At 41.7% G+C, this 16,253-nt stretch overlaps 1 protein-coding gene across 19 annotated transcripts in view; it reads left to right on the top strand.

The window, feature by feature from the left end:
- Window positions 1-16,253, top strand: part of TENM3 (teneurin transmembrane protein 3) — a 1,270,502-nt gene that overhangs the window by 1,158,348 nt on the left and 95,901 nt on the right. For all 19 annotated transcript variants that reach the window (XM_019422144.2, XM_019422148.2, XM_019422152.2 and 16 more), the window contains 4 exons: window positions 281-382; window positions 572-766; window positions 1,920-2,120; window positions 8,584-8,769. In XM_019422144.2, the coding sequence (XP_019277689.1) occupies window positions 281-382; window positions 572-766; window positions 1,920-2,120; window positions 8,584-8,769 (684 nt within the window). The remainder of the gene's footprint in view (window positions 1-280; window positions 383-571; window positions 767-1,919; window positions 2,121-8,583; window positions 8,770-16,253) is intronic.

Below are 16,253 nucleotides of genomic sequence, written 5' to 3' on the forward strand. Positions count from 1 at the left end.
GTCTTGAAAACACTTGAGAGCGTCTGCATTTGAAATGGCGATGCTTTGCTTGACTAGTCAAGCTGGTTTGAATAGTCTAGTATATATGAATCCTTTTTTTGTTTGGCTGGTTGTTTTTTGTTTTTTGTTTTTGTTTTTGGTTTTTTTTTTTTTTTTTTTGGTTATGGAGCAAGCCATCCATCATTCCTTCATGTGCAGCTAAAATGATCAAAGTGACAGAGTTTACCTTCTGCGGGAAACGGGCTACACAGTAAATATCCCTTCTCTCTCTCCTCTTCAGAGTCTGTGGTGGAATGCCCCCGCAATTGCCATGGAAATGGAGAGTGTGTTTCTGGAACTTGCCATTGTTTTCCAGGATTTTTAGGTCCGGATTGTTCAAGAGGTACGCGAGTTAGAGCCTTTTCTTAAGCCAATAGAAAGAGGCTGTAGAAACACACGTAAATCAGAAAACTCCCAGGACGGGGAAGAAAGGGGGAAACGGGCCGACGCCTTGTCCCAGCGACGTGCTTGTCTTTCAGGACCCCGACCGCAGATGTGGCTGTTGACTCTTCTGTCGTGTTTTATTTCACAGCAGCCTGTCCTGTGTTGTGCAGCGGCAACGGACAGTACTCCAAAGGCCGCTGCCTCTGTTTCAGCGGCTGGAAGGGCACCGAGTGCGATGTGCCCACTACGCAGTGCATTGACCCTCAGTGCGGGGGGCGTGGGATTTGCATCATGGGCTCTTGCGCCTGCAACTCGGGATACAAAGGAGAGAATTGCGAAGAAGGTAAACACGCCCATATTTACGGAAGTCCGTTGTGACCGTCCTAAAGGAAGAGATGATCGGATCATTTGTCATCTTTAGTTTGGCAGATGAAGCTCTTTATATGCCTCCTCGTGAAAGTAATTTGATCTCCATGCGTATGGTGGCATCATTTGGTTAACATTTTCACTAATAAGAAAGAGCAAATACCGAGGAGCCCCTATGCTTCCAGTCGTGTGAATAATTCTTTTTTCTTTCAATCAGAGAAAGTAAGCAAACGTGTGGTGACTCAAAGCCCACGATGGGCTGTTGTTTTGCTTAGGTGGTTTTTTATCTTTGCTTTCAGGTTTTTCGTTTGTTTGTTTGTTTTGTTTGTTTTCACAGTTTTTCACCTCGAAACCAGCTTTTAATGGAGCACTTTGGCGTGTCTAAAAAGACAGGCTATTGCACGTAATATACGAGTGAAAAAAAGTACACCCCGGGTTTGTTCTATAACCGTATGTAATGATGAGAATCAGGCTGCTATACTGTAAAGTGCAGTTGAATTGTTTTTTCAAAAAGCAGAAAAAGCACCATTTCCGTTCTTCAATCAAATTGATTTTATTGATCCGCACACACAAAGTAATGCAATTAAGTCTCTGGAATTAAATTTTCAGGCCATTGACCCTACAAGTGTAAAGTTTTATTGAGTCAAATTGCTAAATTAAATCTCGTCATCTAAAGCACATTAAAGTGAATTAAGAAGGATAGAGCGTATGCAACTCATTTATTTCTCAGACGGTTTGAGAGTCCCATACAGCTGTCACTGCTCAGTGGTCGTAGATTAGGTCAGCTGATACAATTTCGTTATGGAGAAGCCGATACTTATTACTGTCTGATTAAGCAGAACAGAGAGCAATAGTCTGAAATCTCAGGAGCGTTTACGTGTGGAATTCATGAAAATTATAAATCCTTGCAAGAGTCTCAGTTACCTAAATGGCATAATTCTGAATGCTGAGTTGTGTCATTTTTTTTTGCATTTGCAGAAACACATTCTTGAAAATGGTAGTCAAATATTTGAGTATCCAACATTTTCATGTAAATTAGATTGGGACCTAATTCTTTATTCTGCACGTACTTTGCATGTATGATATCTGCTAGATTTAATTATAAAATTGTTCTCTTTCCTCTACTGTAGCTGACTGTCTAGACCCTGGATGTTCCAATCACGGTGTGTGTATCCATGGGGAATGTCACTGCAATCCAGGATGGGGTGGTAACAATTGTGAAATCCTGAAGACCATGTGTCCAGACCAGTGCTCTGGTCATGGGACGTATCTTCAAGAAAGTGGCTCCTGTACCTGTGACCCTAATTGGACTGGCCCAGACTGCTCAAATGGTAAGGTTAAAAAATGCACCACAGTTGACTGCTTAATATTGTGTAGCTAACTAAAAATTAAGATCTTTTCGTTTTTAAAGCACACTTATTAAATTTTATATAGGTTTTATCGAAGTGATTGTTTCTAGAAAGAAATGGTAAAAGTGATGAAATTTAGTCGCATTAGAAAAAGAAACAGGCTAGGTCAACTTGTCATTAAAATTTCTCCTTTAGTAGCATTGTAAAGAATATTTCGTTTGTGTAAAATACTCCCTCTTCTAACTCTCAAGGCCTGTGTATAGCTTGGGACTTAAACACATTATCTGATCAACAGAGAAGCCTCAATTTAAAAATTATTTGACAACATAAGGCTAAACCTGATCACAATAAAGAGTACGTATAGATAAATATTATGATATGCATAATGGTCCAACGCTGATTTTTAGATTATAATAATATGATTGTAATAGAAATGGCAGGCAGTAATTTTTTTTCCATCAGTCAGGTTGTTACTGAACAGCAGCTGTGTGCACGGCATGGTGATGGGCCCTGTAGCAATAAATACTGAATCCTTCCTGCCTTCTAGAATAGTGGCTTTCAGATTTTTGACCGTGACCTAAATGACCCATAGCCTCAGTCTTACGTTGTGACACATACATATACAGACTGACATAACTGAAACAAAGCTTTACCAAGTGGTACACACTAATGCTTTTCCCTACGTCTTTTCTACTTTTTTGATGCTGGTTGTATCCCATGAATTAATTCCATGACCGTATTAGTCACACCGTACGAAAAGTTACTCTAACCTAGAAGGTTACCGTTTAATTGGGGAGAGGAGACGAACACACATGAAATACCTAGAAACCAGGATGTGCCAGTTTAATGTTTTATTGACTAGTACGTGGAACAATATGCTAAATACAACCAACATTCAGAGGAGTGATCCTGCCTTGATGCACGTGAGGTCCTCAAGGAGATTTTTATGAACATTTCTTGCCTTCTTTTAAAGATGGCAGCTAGCGTGGAAATGGGAGGAGGTACTTTTTGACTAGCGGAATGGTACTAGAAAGTACCTACGAGCGTAGGCTCTGAGATCAGATGCTCGGGTTCATATCCAACCTCTGCTACTTATTAGCTGGGTAATCCTAGGCAGACTACTATATGTTTTAGTTTACCCATCTATAAAGTGAATTTAACCGAGAAATTCTTGGGGCCCCCGGGTGGCTCAGCCGATTGAACATCCAGCTCTTGATTTTGACTCAGGTCATGAGCTCAAAGTTGCGGGATCGAGCCCCGTGTCTGGCTCGGTCATGGGCATGAAGCCTGCTTAAGATTCTCTCTCTCTCTCTCTCTCTCTCTCTCTCTCTCTCTGCCTCTCTCCTGCTCGCGCTCACTCTCGCTCTCCAAAGGAAAAAAAAGAAAAAAGCAATTCCTCACAGGGATACTTTGGGAATTACTTGAATGACTGTATATAAAGTACTTAGTACAATGCTTAGTCCAGGATAAATTCTAAATCTAGCTACCACCCTCCACTGCCACAGCAACTACCATTAACCAAGTTGCACCTCTGAGCGTATCGTTACACACGTGGGAGCGTAAAGAAAGAGTATTTGGAGGCAAACGTCGGGTTGGGCCCGATTTGGAGGGACGCAGCTTGGCAATGACAATTCAGACAATGGAGAACTCACTGGTCATGACGATGTGTGCCCGCCAGTTTGATGAGAGCAGCCTGTTAGAACTCCCCATCGATTATATGTCAGAGAACACGACTAGTCAGACTTTGACGGCCCAAGGCGAGTTTGAGAGCTCTCCCAGAGTGTGAAGTGCTCAGAGCGTGAATTCGTGGGGGAGATCGCAGAAATGAAAAGGATGAAGCCGAGGGCCGTTTTAAAGGAAAGCTAGACAGCAGTTGCTGAAGAGACAGTGCAGAAGTTGACCAGAAGAGCCGGACGTCGGCAGCCAGGAGGGCCTGGGGCAGTGGACGCGTCTCTGGAGAAGACAGGAAGCTGGGAAGGGGTGAGGGGCGAGGGGCAAGGCAGGATGCAGGCCAGGCGATGAGGAAAGACCGGTGAGACATGGAGGAAGGATGGCTTCTGTTTGGATACTCAAAGTAAGCAAAACTAAATACTACTAAAGGGGGGGGGGGGGGGTGCAGAATGAGGAGGAGGAGAAGAGGGAGAAGAGGGGAAGTGGGGGGGGAGCAAAAGGACAGGTTTTAGTAAGGCTGTTGAGTCTGTGTCGGTTTGGCCTCAGGGAAGGGGTCTGTCTACCCCTCTCCCTGCCCACACGGATTGCCTTCTCTGCAGACCTGTCGTAACAGTGAGCGGTTAAGAGCAGGGAATCTGGGGCTGAACTGCCTGGCTTCGGGTCTTGAGCTGGCCATTCTGTAGGCGTGTGACGTTCATCGGCTCTTCAGCTCCTCTGTTGCCTCCGTTTCTTTACCTGTGACATGGGGACAATAAGAGTACTACCTTACACAATTAAATTACGACCTGATAACAACGGTCGTTAGACGGAAATGAGCTAATATGTGGAAAGCGCTTAGAATCGTGCCTTACACATGGCAAGTCCTTACAAGTCTTAACCATTAACACAAGTAGTGGCGGTGGTGGTGGCAGTCATAGTCATGGTGGTTTGTCACACTTAATTCTTGATTGGTTGAGAGGAGCTTCCACGTAAAAGTACTGCTTGGAGGGGCACTGGGGGGGGCTCAGTCAGTTAAGCATCTGACTCTGGATTTCAGCTCAGCTCATGAGATCGAGCCCCGCATCGGGCTCTGTGGTCTCTCTCCCTCTCTCTCTCTGCACCTCCCCTGCTCGTTCTCTCCCCCGTGTCTCTCTTGAAATACACAGATAGACTTTTAAAAAAAGTACTGCTGGGGTACAGTTCCCCAAATGTGAAAATTACGAAATGCAAATTATTTCATCTATTATTATAACCTGATGGCATTAACCTAAGAGAAACCCCGCTACGCAGCGAATTAACATGCTTATTTTAAGGGGAAAAAAAAGACTAGTAATTTTTACAGATCACTCTTTCTTGGCACTTTGAGAAACTCGGGTGACATGGCTGCTACCCTGGGAATCCTCAGCAACACGACACATTCGTGCGCCATTCCTCACCTGCTACAAACTGAATCCCGGAAGCCCACGCTAAACAAAGTTGTGTCCAGGCTAAGTCGTAATTCTGATGAAAGAGTTCTGTTGAAGCCTTGACCAGATATCCTGGGTAAAGGGACAAAGGGACGACTTAATGCCTTTTCTTCCTTGTACTGTCTCTCTCTCATTTCCCCCCAACCTTTCTTCTTCCCGCAGCTCCCTTGCCCCTCCTCCCTCATCCGGTCTCTCTCTTCCTTCCTTTTCCTCTACCTCCCTCATCTCTGGGCCATACATTTTTGGAGGCAGACAGAGGTTTATGTTCGTCACTGCTTCGTAGAAATAGGAGTTGATTCAGATAGCCAGGAGAAGCAAAAACTGGTTTGAAAATTCATGACCGTAGACCAAATCACACGTCCAGGACAAATGAGAGCAAAAAACATAACCTGGGGGTGGGATTGTAGAGAACCCTCAGGGCCTCACTAAAGAGTTTTAGGAAATCATCACCACCCAACATTAGGAATCATAGGTGCAAGGCATTATTTAAATAACACGTTAACTTGTTCTGTCCTTTGTTCTTAAAAACATATTTTATAACCATAAGAATCAAAATAAGCATTTAATTTTTTCTGTTCAGTGTTTGTTTCCCTTTCTGGCTTCTGTGTTAAAAAATGCATCCCACACTCAGGAAAGTCCAATTAAAGTTTATAGATACAGTTATTTTTATAGTAAAGCTACTTGGTTCAGGTCTCTTATGCCTCCATCAGTAAAATAAGCATACGAATACTAGCTAGAAAATAATACTTGTTTGAAAATTGTCATTCTAATTTGTCTCCCACAGTTACCTAGGTAGGAAAGGAATGGTGAAACAGCCCTTTTTGTCTCAGATAATGTTATTTAACACGTTAACCTGAATTATTTTATAAAGGAGAGTTTGTAATGGATACTATAGCTCAAAAGATAATTCAGTCTTTGGCCCCTGGCTGGCTGAGTCAGTGGAGCGTGTGACTGTTGATCTCGGGGTCGTGAGTTCGAGCCCCACATTGGGTGTAAAGGTTACTGAAAAAAAAGTTTAAAAAATAAAATAAGGTCATTCTGTGATATTGCTATGAATAGCAAAAAAAAAAAAAAAAGGTAATAGATGTTAATTAAGAGATGAAATTGGCTGCCAAAAGCACCTGTCATTATTTTACATATTTAGACTGATTTTTTTTTTCCGTGCTTATATAATCATTTTGCCAGTTGCAAATCTAATGGTAGCCATGTACAAAATGACTGATTAGACATAGTGGGTGAAGATCTTTGTCCCATCACATCTTTACACCCCCCAATGAAAAACCAAAAAAACATATTAAACTTTCAATGTATAGAGTTGGATGATGAATACAGTGCTCTTCTTTGGAATAAATTAATTACACTCCAGAAAAAAAAAAAAAGACTTTATTCAACTTTGCTATTAGCTGGAAAAAGACAGAAAACTTAGAAGAATTATCAGTAATTAAACATGCATCTATTCATCCTGTGAAAATATCCTGGTTCCTGTGCCGGAAATTTATCTGCGTGTTCCACAGTTGCCATCTAAAGTTTACAAACACATCGTAGGTAACTTACACTTGTGGCTGGAAGTTGACCAGCAGCATTATTGGGAATTTCTAACTAACTGAATCCCAAGGCAGAACACTTTACCAGCTACTTCTTTTGTTGTTGTAGAAATGACCTTCGGATCTCTAAATTCAATAAGAGTAGATTCTGCAGCTGCAGAAACATTTGGTTAAGCTGCTCCAAGAGAAGAAATGAATTATTTCCATCAGAAAGTTTATAGGTTTGAAAGCAACCGAGTTTTCCTCTCTCCTCATCAGCAGTTTGTCCATTAATTAGCCCTTCAATTCCACTTCAATTAAATTAACTCTAATTAATAAGTTCATTACAAAGATTGACGCACCTTGCTCAAAGCTAGTGTGCTAAACGCTGATAAACACCTTCGCCCTAATGAAAAATTGATTAGATTGAATAAAAGGGGTACCTCAGAAAGAAACCTCTCTCTTCTGGAGCAGAGTTGACGTTCTGTTCGTCTGAAGTTAATCAAACCATCTTGGATCTCTTAATCAAAAATTTAATTCAAACGAGATGAAAAATGTGGCTTGAAAAAAACATACCCCACTCTCTTCCAGTGAACAGTCCTGGCTGTTGTTTATAAGAAATGTTACAACCCTCACAGTGCCTTGATATGCTGTTTAAGATTCTGCAGGACTGAGAGACAGAATTACCGGTGTCTGAGAAATGTTATTTGGGCAGTGAGTGGGGGAAATAGGAACATGTGGCCACATAAACAGTTACTGGTTTTTAATTTAAAAATAAGGCTGTAGTCTATTTCCTCTTTGTTTGAAATGATTGCAGGTTTTTATTGTTCAGCATTTTTATCTTTGCAAGAAAAGCAAAACCAAACGACGATCTTACAATCATAGAAAAAAGCGGTAGTTTATTTTATTGAACTTTACGTGTAAAAAGTAGAATATAAAATACCCTTCAAAGTTTTCTTTCCGTGTGTGTGTCTAATCAAATAAGCTTTTAAGAAAGGTTTTGAAGAAAAAAATGACTTTAGACACAATTCTTTTTAACGATGGAACCTATTATGGTTTTGAAGTCCTTTGGTAACGTTCAGTTATTCTGATATCTGAAAAACCTAGCTTGTGAAGTGACAGAGTCAGTAGCCACATACATTTTTAAACTGGTTTTCTATTATCGTTCGTCTCTGTCAATAGTACCAGTTTACTGGACAGGAAAAACAACAATTTCTTCTACTCAACCAGCATGTGTGTGTGTCAGAAGCAAGCCAATGTGCAAACTACAAGATTCTTTTTAATAAAAGTTTCTGAATATTTTAGAAATCTAAACCATAGAGCTAGAAATAACCCCTTTGCAATTCTTGCTATACGGGTGAAACCCAACTCCTGCTGAGACACTGAAATATTTCATTAATTTTATATTAATTTGATGTATGTGTTTGTCTGTGTGCATGGCTTCTCCACTGCCAGAAGACCCTGTGGGATACATTACGTGTGTGTATTTTCCTCTCGTTATGAATCACGTGCTCCGTTTTGTTAGTAGCCTCTATGTTTACACATACAATATAGGAAATGATTTATAACAAAATTGTCATGGGTATTTTATGCACGATTACAGCAGCGTATTAAACGAAATGATGAATTGAAAAAGTGCATTTTTACCATTTATAATGCTTACTAGTCGATGCTAAAATGTGCTCAGTATGTAAATCCTTTGTATTTATTTTCAGTGGTTTTGTTTTTAAGACGTAGCCCTGCTTATTCATTCTCCTTCTCCCCGCCGCCCTCCTCCCCTGCTCTCTTTCCTCTTTTTCAATACAGAAATCTGTTCCGTGGACTGCGGCTCGCACGGGGTGTGCATGGGGGGCACCTGTCGCTGTGAAGAGGGCTGGACGGGCGCAGCCTGCAGTCAGAGAGCCTGCCACCCGCGCTGCGCCGAGCACGGCACGTGCAAGGATGGCAAGTGCGAATGCAGCCAGGGCTGGAACGGCGAGCACTGCACCATCGGTAGGCCCCGCCCCCAGCCCCGCCCCGCCCCGCCCCCCACTAGCCCTGCGCGCGCAGCCTGAGGGAGCGCCCTGGTTCCTGGCTGTTTCCCTACTTGCAAAAGCTGCTTTCCTCTAATTAATTTTCATTCGTCTTTCTTAAAAAAAAAAAAAAAAAAAAGAATTGCTTCTTCACATCAGGCCTCGTGTTACAACGGCCATTCGGTTCTTTTTAGAACAGCTGTCACAAGCATGAGGTATAAGAATTTGGTGGTTTGTGATGGCTACAAAAATTGACTCACCTGCAGATGATTTCATTTTCTTTTTTATGAACACGCGTCCGTTGAATATTACATCTCAGCGTTCCATGGTGCCATTGCATAACAGCAATATTTTTTACTTTAAGAAAGATGCGAAACACGGGCAGCCCCACGCATTTTAGCACCTGTCGATAATACTTGAGTCTCTCAAAAAGCGGTTTGACTTTCTATGGCTTTATTTTGCAGCAGCCCAAGAAATAAAGTAGAATGAAATGCACAAGGCTAGCTGTTCTTAAAGTTACATGCTGATACTTTTCAAATATGATGATGTTCGTGAACCTCTGTGGGTTAAATAAAGCAAACAGGTGTTTAAGATCAAAATGTTGGTACATAAATGATAGCTAGGATGGATTCAGAATTATCCAGAACATACATAGTACTGTATTTTCAAGGTATTCGGTGCCTTTGCTTTTTACCATTTGAGTCACTGAACTTAAAACATTTAATTAAAGAAAATATAACAAACGTAAGTAATAAATGCCTGCCTTCCTTCAGTGGAAGTGTACCATATTAGCTCTAAATGACACAGCCTTACAAAAATGTCATAATCTGCATAACTTGAGGTATGGTGTTTTATGTCCATAGGGTGTAATTTGCTAACTGGAGGGAGTCCCAATATCTTAAAAAATTTCTTCTTCCAGTGCAGCTATAAGTATCATGTACTTTATTTTCTTGCTTACAGGAATTGGCTAGCTAGGAAATTTTTCACGGGAAAGTTGAAATCACATAATTTGATAAATTGTCACAATTGTATCTTTACAGAACTTCAAGTGAGGTTTTTTTCCAGTCTTAGTGACATTCCTGTCATCTGTTTTAAGGGTGGTGAGCCCCTCGCCCCCACAGGTGATGATCCACAGAAGGGCTCTGCCAGGACTCGGGGCACTTGTGCTCATGACCATAATAGTTATCTGAAAGGGAAATGACCCGTCGTCATCAGGTGGTTTCTGGAGAAGTCCATGCACAGGCGTCCTGAGTTCTTTCTCTCCCACCAGGAGAGGTCACACGGAGCGTGGACCTCTCTCCAGCACTGAACTACACCAACACGTGTGCAAGGAACACGTGCTTCTGCCGAGGGTAGCGCATTTGAGACTGAGAGGTTTTTAGTAGGGCCGCTCCAAGAGGTAGCCTCTGTCAGCCACAGCCCCCAAAATTCCGGATTGTCAGAAGAAGAGATTCTCCTGGTAGGCACAATCACTGTAGAGAACGTCCAGTTTTCCAGATGCCTGCCAAGGACCCGCCCTGCGGATTCTCCAGATCAGGCCTGTGGTGTTAACGTTTACCTGGGAAACACCCTTAGCGGCTCCCTTGTGGAATGTGAGCTTCCTGCCTACATCCCGGGAAGCATCGAGTCCCCACGGAGGAAAGCTGTGAGTGCACAGAGTGCTTATCTCCACAAATTTGGTAACGGCTTTCCCCTCCTCTACTCTTCAAGAGAGGCTTCTGGGGCAATGGCTGCCTATCGTTTGTGTGAACTACATTTGTGAACTATATTAAAGCAGCAGGCCGTTGAAACCACAATTTGTGGGTCTTTCTGTGGACATACAGAGAATAATTTGTACCCCTGCGACCAAACAGCGCTGTGCCCAAATCCCAGAATGCCCATCTCTACCAGAGGCAGGGCAGGGGAAATAGGCCTCTAATCACAGTCCATCAGGTGTTATGACCCCACCACCCCCATACCCATAAGAAGTGAATTGATTCTAGTTGGGGGGGGAAATGTTATATATTTGACTGAATGTATCCTAGGAAGTACAGCAGACACATGAATATATAGCTTGGAAAACCTAGCAGTATGCTATAAGGTTTTGCATAGGCAAATTTAACTTGCTAACCAACAGTTACTAAATGAGTCATTCTCTCGGTGTCCTCACTGACGTCGGTCATCTAGTACACGGTGAGTTTCCCACAGATGAGCGGTCCTTGAGCAGTTTTTCAGTTATCTGGGAACACGCGAGGTTGCTGGTAGTCGCAGCTCTTTTTATTATAACGTAGCATATCTTGTTAGGGTTGTTAACAGTTCCGTTTTCTGTTGTTTTATTTCATTTTGTTTCCTTTGTAGTCCACATGAGTAACAATGTGGCAGTAAAGGACCTACCTCATTTAAAAATGAATCTTCAAAGTGAACCTTTTAAAAGACGCAGGGAACCTCAGATCACTGTTTTGTTCTTCTGTGCTATTAGAGCTACTTATTCCAGATTCTGCCATGCAAAGATCCAATTACTTTTTTTCCGACTACTTAACTACCTGTGCGTATGTCCACAGTGGAGCCTAAGGGGCCGTTTAAAAAGAGGCCTTTGTGAGCCACTGATTTAAACAACCCAGGAAACTACAGTACGTTTTCTCATTTGGGATATGTGACTATGCTGTGCATTTCCCTCTCATTTTCAACACTTACACATCTGGCTAAAAGAAGCTGCCACTTTATGAAAGAATACCCATAAATCAGCAAGGTTTTTTTTTCTTTCTCCATATTATGTGCCATCTCATTGAATACAAACAGGGAGGTTAATTGAAAGAGAGACGGAGGAGAAATTAAACAGTTAGAAGCAAACAAAAGTTCCCAATAGAAAGCAAAGGATATTCTTCATTAGTCATCTTACTGTCTTCATAAACTGTTCATGCTTTCATAAAACCATAGGCCTTTTGATAGTAAAATAGGTTACGAATTTAGAGTGTTCACTGAACACCCTATCTACTGACAAGATTCCATCTTGCTATTTTTATTAGTGTGTTCATATTTCCCTCTCGTTGTGAATCATGAGTTCGGCAAGTTGGGCGTATTAATCCTCGGGTTCACTGTCCCAAGTCCTTCTCCTTTCTGGGGTTAGACTTTGAAAAGTGATGCCTGCAGATGGAAAATGAAACAAAGGGAAATCTACTTCTAGCGATATTATGATTTAAAATAAATATTTTTTCCCTTCCTCCCCATAAAAGCATTTATGACTGTTGGGCCCTTTCATAAATAAAGGGGAGTTGGTTATATGAGAGAGCCACATCAAATGTTACTAGCAAATATTACTAGCATACTTTAATAGTAATAGCACCATCATCCTTTGTATGTGACCATTCCACAGGAAGGTCGAGTGATTATCCCACTCACGTTCCTACTGTTGTTTCTAACAAGATAGAAAAGATGTAAGAATATTTAGAGGGCCCAGAAGCAAGATAAAATATACCAAATATAATTAAGTGGTTTATAAATAAAAGTTGACATAATTGGAATACTGCATGGCTGTCTCCATATAAACGAGCCAGAACAGTTCCGTATCGATCAAGGTCAAGCCTGTGACCTGGGAGATACTTGTCTTGGCCTTAATTCAGTAAGTTCACTGTTGATGTATTTAACTGAAACCGGAATCTATAACCGCACAAAGGCAACTCCTTTGCTTTGACTCTCCCTATCCTTGCGTGGAAACGCTGGAAAACTACTCTTCTGGCCTGGTGGCTGGAGTTAGTGGACCATAGAAAGAATGCAAACGCCACGCCAGCCTCTGCTGAACAGATGGTGATACGCAGAATCCACATAAGTTGTAAGCGCAATGCAGCTGAAGATTCTGGGCAATGCTACGTCCTAAGTTTGCACATCTTGAGTCTTTCTAACCTGTAGCTTCCCCCAAGAGCTATTCTTTGTAGCGGTTGCGGAGAAAAAAAACCGTCCCCATAGCCTTCCCCTTGTAGCTGAGAGCACTGGAGGTTATAGATGAGATTGTGACCTGCAGGGGCGAGGGGAGCAGGGCTGGGGACTGAATAACACATTTGATTGCTGTCTACAAGGAAGTGTTGTTAGGAAGGTAGGGAAGGCCCAGATCTGTCTGTAGATGGGTGAATTATCTCCTGGAGATTGATTGGTATTTCCCATTGGTGTGTCCCATTTCCATACAGACAGAAATGGAGAAAATGGGCTCAAATTGTTAAGATGTTGTTTAGCTACAATGAGGAACCTCCTGTTGGAAGACATATTTAAATCCTGACACAAGATCCCAAAGAAAGGTTTTAATCTCGGTTCCTGGAAGCTTTGGGAATACCGTAATCATTTAGGCGTGAAACACTGGGGGTCTTGTTTGGTTCTTTTTGTGAATTTGAGGAATGTTTTTAAGAGGGGAATTTCTGGTAACTTTTTTCCATTCGCCAAGTCTCTTGAGTAGTGTCCCTATCTGAAGGACCCCTTGAGGTCTCTTGTGGTTCTAGAATTTCTTGATTTCTGCTTTATTTAGAAAATTACGAGATTTAAACAAGGGATTCCCCTTTTGTTCTGTTTCACTTAGCTTTTCGTTTTCCCTAAGGCATTTACATGTCTTTGTTACCTTTCATTTGTTCATTTATTTCTTTATCCATTAAGCAATTACTGATCATCTCATCTGTGATACTCTAATATTTTTTATGCAAGTTAGTGGTAACAGATGAAAAAAACAAAGCGTGGGCTCTGGAAGGAAAAAGAATACGTGTTGTCAAATCTGCTCTGTGATTGATCCACTATAACTTGTATAATGAAGCTATTGGTTACTGTAGGGCAGCGACCAGAGGGGAGAATACATGTGGATCCCCTGGGGTCCCGTCCCAGTCCCTGCTGCTTGCAATTTGGTTTCAGCCCTTTTATCAGTAGGAAAGCACTTGTTCCCTGCTTGTATCTGACTGACTGCCTACTCTATCATTGTGACCTTAGGCAAGTCATTTTTTGTTTTGGTTTTTTTTTTTTTTTCTCTCAACGTTTATTTATTTTTGAGACAACACAAGCAGGGGAGTGGCAGAGAGAGGGGGACAGAGGCAAATAGTGTTTGAGGCAAATACATTAGAGTTCTTATTCTGTGGTTAAGTATAAATGAGACGACTGCAATCCAGACAGTGTTTGGGATGTTGACTTCCAAAAATAAAGACACAAAACAAAATTGCTGTCCAACGTGAAATTTTCATTTCACTGTTACAAAATGTAACCTAGTCTCAAAATGGATATGGCTTAACAAGAAGTTAGTATGTTTGAGTTGAGGGTTTTGAGAGGTGTTGCTTTGAGAAAGAAAGGAAGGGAGGGAGGGAAGGAGGGAGGGAGAAAGAGAAGGAGAAGAAGAGGAAAGGAGAAGAAAGGGAAGGGAAGGGAGCGAGGGAAAGAGAAAGGTGGAGTCTATTTGGTATTTGTCTTCTCCCGATATCTCCAACACAGGGTTGTTTATTGAGCTACATTGATTTTCATGTACTTTCAGGCAATTCAAATGGAAATTTGGCCTAGGGGAAATCCTAATTCCTTTAAGCTACAAAAGACCAGCTATTTGTTTTTATTCTAATTCTTTAGTACATTGGGAAACAGGATCATTAATGATCACAAAGACATGCTTTGTTTGCTCAGACAAAACTTAGACTTACAGTACTCGGCATCCCTCTATTAAATACTATGGTTGCTCTGGGCTTTGGGATGCTGAAGATCAGAAATTGAAAATGAAATACACACAACCGGGGAGTTCTCTACTAAACAATATGGGGGTAAAAGAGAGAAAGATGAAAACTGTACCATTGTGGACAAAGCTTAGCCTCGTTGTTCTCGTTCTTATCTCTGGAGAACGCTGAAAGAATAGTATTTACGTTGTTACCTTTAAAAATAAGTGACGATCTGGGGGCGCCTGGGTGGCTCAGTCGGTTAAGCGTCCGACTTCAGCTCAGGTCACGATCTCGCGGTCCGTGAGTTCGAGCCCCATGTCGGGCTCTGGGCTGATGGCTCGGAGCCTGGAGCCTGCTTCCGATTCTGTGTCTCCCTCTCTCTCTGACCCTCCTCCGTTCATGCTCTGTCTCTCTCTGTCTCAAAAATAAATAAACATTAAAAAAAAATTTTTTTTTTTAAATAGGTGACGATTTGGTTTCACAAGTGACCACTCGGATACACTCTGATACTTCCCTTAGATTACAAAATCGATATTCTTTGTAACTTTTGCAATGTTCCCAAGTTGGGAATCATATTAACCATAATACAGAATGTGGAAATTCTACAAGTATCTTTCTGCATTTGTACTGAAACTTCGTAAGTCCCCCCTTAAACGAATACAGGGTACCACGTTGCACCTGCCAATGAGCGCTCTGGGAGACATCTGGCTTCCCGTCTGTCAGAGTGATGGAGTAGCTACAAAAGGGGTCTCCACTGCCTCCCACCTGAGTCCCTGGCGGGGCCAGCGACATACTTGTCATGAATCTGGTAAAGCTGAAGCCTCAGAGAGAACTGGAACACCTCGCTGGTGCGGGCCTTTCTTGCGAGAGGACCGCGGGGTTATATGGTCGCATGTTCATCGGAAACTTGCAAATCAGTTAGGGCCTTCATCTATTTCCTTTTCGACTTGCTTTCCATCACACTTTTCCTTGAGTAGGATGACACTGGAATGACTATGGGCACTTTGAGGATTCAGCTAAGGAGGCTCTGAGCTGGGGATACATTTAGTTTAGATTTAATTGGATATATTTATGAGGTGTGAAATCATTGCTGTCTGTGGTTGTTATTGCTAGCCATCCAGGAATATTCCTACCACCCGCTGCCTCACCTACTGACATGAAAGCACAGGGTCAGAGATTATATGAAGCTATGAATTAGTCCTGTGGAGCCCTGCACCAGAAGTAGATCGTGGAGGAGAAATAAGGTTCGAAATGTATGCAAACGGAAGTTAGTCTGTGGAAAATTCCTCTCGTCATCAGATATGTTGTAAAAGCGCCTAATCAAAAATGCCTAATTTCTCCTGTCAGAGATACACTTGGTACTGGGATGTCTGTAATTACAAACTTGCCACAATTTTCTCGTTTGACGAATATATCTTTTGAGCAATTGATCAGAATTCTGGCGTTTCTTAGGGCGCAGACATGTCAGCAGTGTTGCGAAATTGAGTTCATCGGGGTGTGAAGCCACACGTGCCGTGCATCGCAGGGTATCCGTGAATCTTATGAACATTCGAGAAAAAAAGTTCATGTTTATGTGACATGAAACACTGATATTGACAAAGATAATATAAAAGTCATAATATTCTGTGAGGATATCACAACAAAGTGGTTAATGAATGTCATCAATTCAAAGAGTGTTTAAGATTTGTTTATTATACAATAAAGTCTTCCTTTCTAGCAATAATGCCAAAAATTTATATGACATTAATAATAATTAAATTGAAACTTTTCTAAACTATCAGTAATGAAAACTATATTAAACAGTCGCAGTGAATAAAGA

Source organism: Panthera pardus, unplaced genomic scaffold, assembly GCF_024362965.1.
Source record: "Panthera pardus isolate Hobbes unplaced genomic scaffold, ASM2436296v1 HiC_scaffold_13, whole genome shotgun sequence".
NCBI lineage: Eukaryota > Metazoa > Chordata > Mammalia > Carnivora > Felidae > Panthera > Panthera pardus.